The sequence below is a fragment of the Anopheles aquasalis genome, chromosome 2 (genome assembly GCF_943734665.1).
Source record: "Anopheles aquasalis chromosome 2, idAnoAquaMG_Q_19, whole genome shotgun sequence".
NCBI classification, from domain to species: domain Eukaryota; kingdom Metazoa; phylum Arthropoda; class Insecta; order Diptera; family Culicidae; genus Anopheles; species Anopheles aquasalis.
In genome coordinates this window covers 44,130,001-44,140,000 of record NC_064877.1, presented here as the reverse complement: position 1 = coordinate 44,140,000, position 10,000 = coordinate 44,130,001, and the positions used below count along the sequence as shown (strand labels likewise).

The window sequence follows — 10,000 nt, the reverse complement described above, 5'->3', positions numbered from 1 at the left end:
GCTTTCCGTACCGCTGGGACCGTAAAACGAATCAGCGCGAACGAAGAGCAGCAGCTTCCTTCCAGTAGTAATCGCATCAAAACATTTTGTATGCGTCTTTGCGCTCAAGTGGTACTAGGGGAAAGTGGTAGCTGGATTGTGTACCGCAGTTCTCCGAGCTGCGAGCTCTTTTAATGGCAGTCACGATGCGCTTTACGCGAAGAATTCTACCAACTGGTTCCACGCTATTGGAAGGAGAAAAATGTGTTTTCCACTTCTTGGCCATTTTCTCATTATCCGGTCACGCGAGCACCATCTAGTGTGGGCGAGTGCTGTTGCCTCATCCTTCGCCAACGCAGAACGTTCCCCGGTGTTGCTCCATCACGGACAGTCGAGCGACGGTACGTACTTATAGAGTTCTGACTTCGCACTTTCCTTTTAACGGACGCACAGCGTTGGAGCGCACCCCCGCCTGGGGGGGGCGGTAGTGGATCCATCTTTCACTCTGAAACCGAATGTGGTCCACATTCCGGATTGCGCATCCGAAAGAGGAATCTCCACTTCAACGGAACGTGGAAGCGGATTTTGCTGCAGCAATAGCAAAAGAAGCATCCCAGCAAAGGAACCGGGGTCATTATGCGACAGAACGCGAGCGAGCGAGCGACGCATTTTAAGAACTTTATCCGCGGAAATCCCCAACACCACCGTGAAGATGATGGTATCGGTCTCGGGCGTTCATTTGCATATTATCATTCGCTCTTCCGGCTTCCAGCTGTGATCGCTCTCTATCCACATCATTTTCCACTTAGATGTTTTTCCCTCTATTATCCTTGCCCTCGCTGCTCTCCATGTTTCTCTGTTCCAGCAAAAAGGATCTCAACCCCATTTCCCTTGTTTCATGGGACACTCGAATCCATTTAGTTGACAGTCAGCTGGGCCAACTTCCTGCTGCAAAATGGTTCGCCCAGCAGGCACGAAGGACCACCGCACGTTGGCTTCGCGGTTTCCTTTGTGTTCGGCTCATTATGATTGATGTTGATCATTTCCGGTTAAAATCCGCAAAATTGTTAATGGCCAAAACGGGAAGCAGCCAATTCGAGCCACACCGTCGTACTACGGGGTATGGGATGTTGTGGGTTTGAGAAATGGTTGCGAAAGGGAATTGCGTCTCCGGATAACAAATGTTTCGACATCACACAGTGTCGGCCACAAGGGAACTAGAAGTAAAAAGATGTCTTTAATTTTTAGTAAATGAAACTCATCAGAAACTAGAATGTTGGGAAGAAACCAATGTAACGGTTGCTTCTGGTCTGCACCCGAGTGCGACATCCTTCGATAACATCTTGGGAAAGGAAAGTGCTGATCCAGGAGCCCGCCTTTTACGCTCCAGATCCAATTTACGGCGTTCATAAATCGTGCGATCAATAGCACTCCCTCTGGGCCCCAGAATTGTCATTCCCAGCGTAATCATATGATCGAGCACACGCTGACGACGTCCGACGACCCCCCGGCTGACCCGGGCACCATCCTCACACGGCACAGACACACAAACACGCACACGCGCGTACATGTCCCGGGACAATTTTTCTTTCGATTATTTCCACCCCGGCTTCGGCTTCGACTTCTCTACCCCATAAAACTCAATCACCGTTAACGCATCGTCGCAGATCGTTCGTAGTTCGTTAGCGACAACCCATAAGGTTCCCTGTGTTCCCGTTCCCCATCGCTCCCCTCCTCGGAAGATATCAAACGGGATCCCGGGAAAACGCGGCAAGAATCATCCATCAAAGGTACATCTTTTCGTGGTAAATGACGGGCAACGGGCAAAGAGAAATGAAAACACAACATCAATGGGTTCTCTGATGCTACAGCCAGCCATCAAGCCATAAAGCCTACTCCGTCGACTCCGTCGTTGTCCGTTCGGAATCCGCGAACACGATCTCTCGCATGAAAATCAAACATCATCATCATCATCATCGAACTCCAATGGCCCTGAATTCCGGACGATGCGGGATGCGGAATTGAATTCCGTCGGTTATCGCCCAGCAAGCAGCACGCAATTCGTGTACGCATTGCTAATCCCCGGGCAGAACGCGTGAATTCATATTCAAACATCGAACCTGCCCGGTTCAATCGCAACGAGGAGCACATCCGGATTGTGACAGGACCGGGGTCCGGCCTGACGTACCAAACAACACCTGGGGCTGGGCACGGTGCTACGGTGATGGTGATGACGATGTACCCCTGTCGATGGTGATGATGATGGCGATGGACCAAAGTTTGATTGCTTTCGACGTCTGATGGCGGTGTACGGTTTGCCATCAACCGGACGAGTCCTACGATGACCACGTTGACGGTGATCGAAACTGGAACCCAGAGGTAACCCGGGGCCACCGAGGACCGACAACAGGAAGTTTACATCGAATCAAGGCGACCTCCTCTTCTGGCCCGGCACGGATAAGTGTCCCAATATGTCAACAGCCATCGAGTTGATGAACCCGATCGAATCGATTACGGTGATGGTGTTGCCGACGGATAGAAGGGTGCGAATGGGGTGAGGTTTGGGGCATATGTCGGTGAGCTTGTTTGACAACACGAATCACGTCATTTCCGGAGCCCAACGACGCCCTGCCCGACAAGTGATGGCCGTTGCATGGCGGCGTGCCACGATTGACGAATTGCTGACAACGGTCGCACCAGCGGACGTTCTGGATGGTCGACTTCAACTCGATCTCGCCCCTGTGGGGGGGTTGGAGCACGTTCTGTGTAGCACCAAGTTCAACGATCGTTTTATTAGTTCATTCTCGCGTAGACGAGCACGAGACGATTAGCATTCTGATGATGTTGGCGACGGAGCGCTGTTTAAGATCCTTCCAGGGGATGCGTTGCATTAATGGAATTCTAAAAAAAAGGTTGTCGCTTAGAATCATTTATCGGCGCGAAATTGAATGAAGAAACATTTTTTACGACATTTAAACATTCTCCAAATAATAGAGTTTGAGATCCCTCGTTATTTAGGTATTTAAATGTCTATTAAAAAAATCTCGGCGCCTCCATTTCGAAAAAAAAAAAAGTATGGCGCCTCCATCACCGGGTTTCGGCAACGGCAAGCTACATTATTTCGTTTTTTCCGATGTGGCGACCATTTTATTGCATTTAACTTTAAAATATGCCAGGAAGATCTTTAAAATATGTGTTGAAATGGCCCGCGAACTGGTTGATACTTTCTGAACTGCAGCCCGCGCGCTAATATGAGTTTGAGATCCCAGATTTAGATGAATCGCGGTTGGGGTGCAGATGTACAAAACAATTTGTTTGAACAATGTAGCCCATGCAAAGTATTATCAAGTAAGTCATAAAAAAGTTTCTCCAGATTTAATTGGATTTATGAATCTGTTCTTGCCCTCGTACATACAGAACCTAATAATTTAGAACGAAAGCCAGCAGAGCTCCATGGGAAACAACAAAACCGTTGCCATCCCCTAACGGCTACACCGTAGCCCACATTTGTCACATTTCAAGCAATTGCGACGCAGCGATATGATATCTGAGGTAACAAATGGAAGCGATGGAGGTGGTCGTAATACTACCCGGCCTCCATCGAGTTTTCCTCCATCGAGGAAATTCAAATTATGATAAGCTACTGTTGCTCCAAAGCGACACAGATGCAGGGCGGTTATTTGTTGTGCATTAAAATGTGACAACCACTTGTACCAGAAGTGGTTAAACAAATTTATGAAATCAAACATTGGCCAACCAGCTATTAATCCTTCTGTACCGCGCCACACTGTAGCTGGATGACTTATTCAACACTGATTATAACATGACCTCGCCCCCCCCCCCTCCCTCTCTTTACGGTAGACCATCGTGTAACACAAATTCATTCTAATTCCAGCACAAAACCACCAAAACCTCTCTCTAGCTCGCTACACGGATGGGCCACATGTGGAACACGCAGCAGGGACACAGACATGCGACGTTCGATAATGTTTCCAAGGAACCAGGAACCTTTACAAAACCATATTTCTAACCAACGAACCAACCAACCAACCAACCAACTAACCTATTCATCAGTTGATCACATATAAACCCAGCAGCAAATTGGCTCTCGGTTTTGCTCCTGTGGTGTGGCCACAACCACCACCACCATCGGCTCTCTCTCTCTCTCTCCTGCGAGCTAACCACGCAAGTCGTGGCACAATCGCAGGTGTTACACAGCTGTGGTTCGAACCTCCGTTTTTTTTTGCAAACCTTTTTGTGCGAACGGTGCTCCGAATCCGAAGGCCTCACCAGCCGGTGCGCTGTGGGTGAATCGGAATTAAATGTTTTTTTTTTCCTTCTCATTTTTCTCTTCTCGTCCCGCTCCTCTTCGTTCACCATTTTGCTCTGACCATTGGTTGGTGGTCCATTTTCCACGATTTCCACGCAAAACGGAACGGAAAATTGCAATGCGCTACACCGTTGCCCGTTGTCCGCTGTCCGCTGTGGTCTGCGTTAGAGGATGGTTCCGGCTCTGCAGATGACTGCCAGGTGACGCCCGTCATCCACGTGCTGCAGTATCCGGGCTGCGTCCCGAAACCGATCCCATCGTTCGCCTGCATCGGCCGCTGCGCCAGCTACATCCAGGTGTCCGGCAGCAAAATCTGGCAGATGGAACGCTCGTGCATGTGCTGCCAGGAGTCGGGCGAACGGGAAGCCTCCGTCTCGCTCTTCTGTCCCAAGGCCAAGAATGGCGAAAAGAAGTTCCGAAAAGTACGCCCCCCCATTGATTGCCTCTGTGTTGTTTGTGTTTCTGTGTTTTACTGTGGTCGGTTGCTCCCATTCCTATGCTAATCAGTCGCTTGCATAACCGATCAGATAACAGTTTCGCGATGTGGCCTACATTCCGAGTCGCCCTCCCCAAAAAACATCCACCAAAATGTGTCGGAACGTTCCCTTTAACGGAACCAGAGACACAGTACCACCATCCCAATGTCCAACCATACTTGCAACCAACATGGCCATAGCTGGAGACCTAAATTATGCCGTTTGTTAATGCCCTTTTTTCCCACGATTTTCCCTCGTTGTTGCTGCTTTTTCGCTTTCCATCGTCTCCGCTCCGTTCTGCTCGTCCACCTTATCATTTCCCCTTTTTCCCGCTTTATCCTCCGCTTCGCTTGGCGCTTTCCGGCTGTGGAAACGGATGCGAGCCCCGCGCCTGGCTAATTATGTTTTATCATCCTTTCCTCGCCTCGCTCTGCCTGCAATTCGATGTTGGTGATAATGAAAAAGTGCATACACATGCACACGGATACATAAAAAAAAAACAACATCACGAGCTGCTAACTGGTGGTGAACTGGTGAGCTCGGGAATAGATAAAGCACAAAAGTTACACCGAGCTGTGATACAGTTGCTGCTCCACGACACGAGCTACTGCTCGATGGGAAACCATAATTTTCAAACCCGAAACATCGTGGCAGCCAATTCCTTTCTCTTCTTTTCTGTTCAAATGCATTTTTCTCTCAAAATTTCAATTTCAGCCACGAGAAACTATGGGGAATGGGCTCCCGGTATGCCTTTGCATATTTACAACAGAGCAGCGCTGCATAATTTAGTTTAATGATTAATTTACAGCACAATTCATCATCTAGACACAATCAACAGCAAGCACCGTATAAACTTATTGTGACAGTGCGCAGAAGCTCATTGTGTAACGTTGAGCTTCTTAGAGGTCTAATAGGTCCTGAAACGAAACAACCATAAATGGCGATGAGCTATCCAGACAAGCAGCAACAAGAACAACAACAAACAGCTTCATCTTCGCTTTATCTTCAAACGGAGGGATTCCCCTTCGGATTCCATCATCGCTCAAAAACAACACAACAACAAAGCGCTGCCTGTGCATCATCGCAAACAATTCGCCAGCGGCTCGGAGCAGAGGCCAGCACGTGAATGGTCGTGAATCACAAAAAGTCCCGTGCAGGTCGATGAGCTAGAATGGGAGGCAGGATGGCTGGCTAGCTGTACTCATCCCATCATCGTTCGGCCCCTGGGAACGGTCGACAGTTTAGGTTCAGCAAGTTGTCGGAGTGGTGCAGCAGCCATTCTCCGAATTGGGACCGGTTTTTGTAGCACCATTCGTGATCGGTGGTCGTTTGTTTGGTTGTCCAACTGCGATTGATCATTCGATTTGAGTAAGCCGTACGGGCGCGTTTGGCGTCAAACATTCTACTCCTTTCTCTGCTCCGTACTCCTTCGTTCTGTTCCGTACTAATGGTTTCTGCTTATCCCTTCCACTAATCCCAGCCCATATTTACTCTCTCGAACATCAATCGAATGGTTGGTTGGTGTTTGTAGTGCGTGTTTGTGTGTGTTGTGGGTATGTGTTTGATTAGCGCATAAGCGAGCGGCCATCACATTCGTTTCGCCTCGGTGGTGCTTGCGGAGTGATTATCAAATCGCCCAGGATCCAGACCCCGACCACGGCTCAGTGACAGTGACTTCTATGCTTCTTCGCCGTACAATCAAACGCACGAATCACGTCAATCTAACGCCGATCGTAAGATTTTCGTGCGCGTGAGCACGATAGCTGATCGTTATCCCGTTCGTGCGCCAGCCTTCGTGGACCAGCACCAGCAGCCACGGCACCAACCACGGATTCTACGTAGCGCACCAACCGATAACAAAATCGCGCCAAGTTGGAAGGAAAAATCTTCTCGGCGGTGAACAACTTTCTCACTGCATCGACCTTCGTCAAAGACATCAGACAACTGATCATGGTGAGTAGTACACGTGAACGAGAAAAACCCCTTTTCTAGGTGATGATTTTTATGATCGAGCCCCATTACTTGTGGCCGTGGGTTCTTTTTTTCCTTCATGACGAAAAGTTTGTAATTTGATAAGACGCCCCCTGTAATGAGATTCCATTCCGTTAGTGAGTCCCGGAACGGAAAGGGGGGCCCGGTGAACTTAATGGAATGATTCAATCATGGAACCATCGCCTTCTTGGAAAGAACGCCCGGCATTGGTTGGCGCTTTCCGAGATTCTGGCCAATCTTACCCTTGAATGAGCAATGAGCTCGGTGGTCGCTAATCAAACGGACACGGTTTGCTGTTGGTTGTGGTTCTGCTTCCTACTATGGAGCAATTTTTATGGGATTTTTTCTTTCTATTCATCCTTTAGTAAGGATTCCGTTTTTAGTCAGAATTGAACACTTTGACTAACTTAGTGACTTTTCCTATGATTATCCTGCCATTTTCCGTCCCTTAGCAGCTTAGTAATTGCGACTAAGAAAGCTTAGACAAATTCAATGCCCGATTATGTTTGTGATCTCGCCTAATGTTTATCCATTGAAAGCAGTTTTTGCGAGTGTGGACAGCAGTGTATGGGCTAAACTGTTCTTTTCTGAAATATTTGATTTCGAATCGACTTTTTTGTTCATTTAGCTGATTCAATTGCAACATTAATACTCTTCTGAACTTTCATTCTTCAGAAGCTAGATGATTTTCCAAGTCCCAGAGACATTCTATGCGAATTGAAGAAGAAGCCATCCTTTAGAATAAAAAAGGAATCCTTTCAGTGCACAAAATACTTATCTTTAGTTGCCAGCAAAACGAACACTTGTTCCGTAAAAAAGGCAAAATAACACTTCGAGTTGCTTCAAATCTATTCAATTGAATGCCCTCGGTATGCCAAACACTCCATACTGATGAACTTTCGTGTTAATCTTGTAACGATTAAACGACGCCTAATCATAATTAGATCGGATCGAGCACAAAACAGCGATTGCCACGCTAACCTCCAACCTGACTAGCAACCCATGCCGCAAGAATTTGCCATTCAGATTCCATAGTTTGATAAATGTTGCTCCTCTTCTACCATCGTTCAACATAAGCATCCTGAGCATCCCGTGTCTCTACGGCAATCCTCTACTAATCTGCTATAAATTAATCCTCCAACCTAAACTGATTAACCCTGTCGTGTACCCAGGTTCTGCACGGATGAGACGACAACACAGGATGCGGCCAGGCGGAACTAGGCTTGACGCAAAATTATACACTTCTCGGTACTGCCTCGGTGTAGTTAAAGCATGGTAGTAGTCATAATGGAACACCGTAGCGTAGTACCGCGCTGTGCGACACAGATAGGTCGCAAACAAAGAGCATCCATCAAAGTAAAGCCTGACGCCCACTGACGAAGGTACATTAGGTGCGGACGGAGAAGCTTAACCTTGTCACGTTAAGTAAGGCGCTGTGCAGCATCGGATGTGAATTTGAAATAAACGCATTGCCAATGCTTCGCACCGAGACCAGGGAGAGTTTGAAACCAGGGACCCTTGGTACCGTGGGACAAACTTTATTACGTAACTTCCGCTCTTTGTCCCATGAGTACGCTGGTTTCGGAATTTGTCGGTCGCGAAGCCTGAAGACGAAACTTTGGCTGCTCTGGATGCTGTGGCATCGTAATTAGAGCACGGTACTCTCCCGGGACGTCGGTCAGAAAGTTGTGTACGCAACTGTACCAAGTCGAAGTGGAGTTTGGGAGGTTAGATGGGGATTTTTTTGTTGTTGAAATGTTCAAAACTAATGTTTCCATAAACTAAATACGAAACAAAGTTGTTTGAACCAGCTTATCCCCGAGTTCCAGCTGCCCAAGAATTCAGAGTAAAAGTGGCGGATAAATCTAATCACGTAGAAGATTACAAAAAAAAACAAAAGCAAGAACCATACAAAAGCAAGAACCATTCCGTTTTGGTTCGAGTGTTTGAAGAAGGATCAACAGATTAGCAATGGAGCGGATGGCGAGCAGAAAGCTAGAAAGAAGTTTTAACAAGTAAGCCAAGGTCCTTACAAGAAAGCAGCCAACAAGCGGCGACAGGGCAAGACAGCGCAGGACATGGCGACAACAGCATCCCTGCCGTGACACGGTGCTATACTAACCGTTAGTGAGGTACAGTGTTTGGCCATTAGCTTTTATCGATAACCTTTCGATAAACACGTCGGCCAACCGTATCATCGTGTTCTGCTTGAGACTGTTTCACTTCCTTTACCATTCCCACCACCGTGGAAGACGACCACATGCGGCACATTGCAGCCAGCTGTCCTCGTCAGATTCGGTTCACCGAGTGGGGCCATTTCACCGCCGGGGTCATACACTAACACCATACGGCATTAGTGTCAAAAGCAGCATGCGTCCCACTGGATTGTTCCCACGTGGCGGCTGAAGCTCACTCAAGAAATACTTTGGTATTAACCTAACTTGCTCAGACGACCGATTCGCAATCACGGACTACTTCAGTTTTGGTTGCCCACGTTTCTCGCCCGGCTCAATCGAATATAAACCTGCCAAGGTCAAAGCAAGCATCCTTGCATTTCCCCAGAGTAACAGCGGTGCGCAAAGCGTTGCTGCATCACGTTTCGTTGCTTTCGAACGCGAATGCCACCATCTATCGTTATCGCAGGGCAGAGGAACAGCCAGTGGCCCCGATAAACGGTTGCTGAATTTTAATAAGCACACCAAAAATGCACCAAAAACCTGTGATCGCACCATGGTTTATTGCCAAGCACCGCTATATGCGATTATGCGAATGCATTAAAAAGGAATAAAGCAACTTTGAGCTACGTTTAACAGAACGAAAAAGGAATTACAAATAATACTATGGTGCCCGCTCTAGGATCCCACGGCGTGTACACGAAGGAATGTGGGTGCTTCAGGCGACTGCATGGTGTCCATATTATGTAAAAAGCGTAACACACCGCTTGACAGCTTGTTGCTTCTCGAATGTCCCCGCCTCTCTCCTGGTCACCATGGCAATTTATTGGCCTGGCACCGATCGTCGATATGGCGACGTGACCGCAGAACTTTTTGAACTCTCCCCTTCGATGGGCATCATCGAATCGGTTTGGAAGCGATGGGAGTTCGGTGTCCCCCTGGGGGGGAGACGGGAGCACACCAACGACGCGACATGGCCGATCGATTTCGATAGCAAATGAAGTTTTCCGTTTTTTTTTTCCTTTTTGCTCTCCCCCCACTGGAATTGG

The 10,000-nt window shown here is 48.0% G+C and overlaps 2 protein-coding genes across 5 annotated transcripts in view; both read left to right on the top strand.

Moving 5' to 3' along the window:
• The window catches only part of LOC126573508 (bursicon), a 5,728-nt gene extending 681 nt beyond the window's left edge, over positions 1–5,047 (top strand). Inside the window, exons 1-2 of the mRNA XM_050233682.1 lie at positions 1–380; positions 4,478–5,047. The exon at positions 1–380 is cut by the window's left edge and continues 681 nt beyond it. Coding sequence (XP_050089639.1) covers positions 242–380; positions 4,478–4,812 — 474 coding nt within the window. The 5' untranslated portion in view covers positions 1–241 and the 3' untranslated portion in view covers positions 4,813–5,047. The remainder of the gene's footprint in view (positions 381–4,477) is intronic.
• The window catches only part of LOC126573504 (calmodulin), a 14,656-nt gene that overhangs the window by 1,479 nt on the left and 3,177 nt on the right, over positions 1–10,000 (top strand). For 2 of the 4 annotated variants that reach the window (XM_050233676.1, XM_050233677.1), the window contains exon 2: positions 6,266–6,738. In XM_050233676.1, the coding sequence (XP_050089633.1) occupies positions 6,736–6,738 (3 nt within the window). In that variant the 5' untranslated portion in view covers positions 6,266–6,735. Of the gene's footprint in view, positions 1–5,771; positions 6,154–6,265; positions 6,739–10,000 lie in introns of those variants that run through there. The other 2 variants (XM_050233675.1, XM_050233678.1) reach the window with 2 other exon arrangements.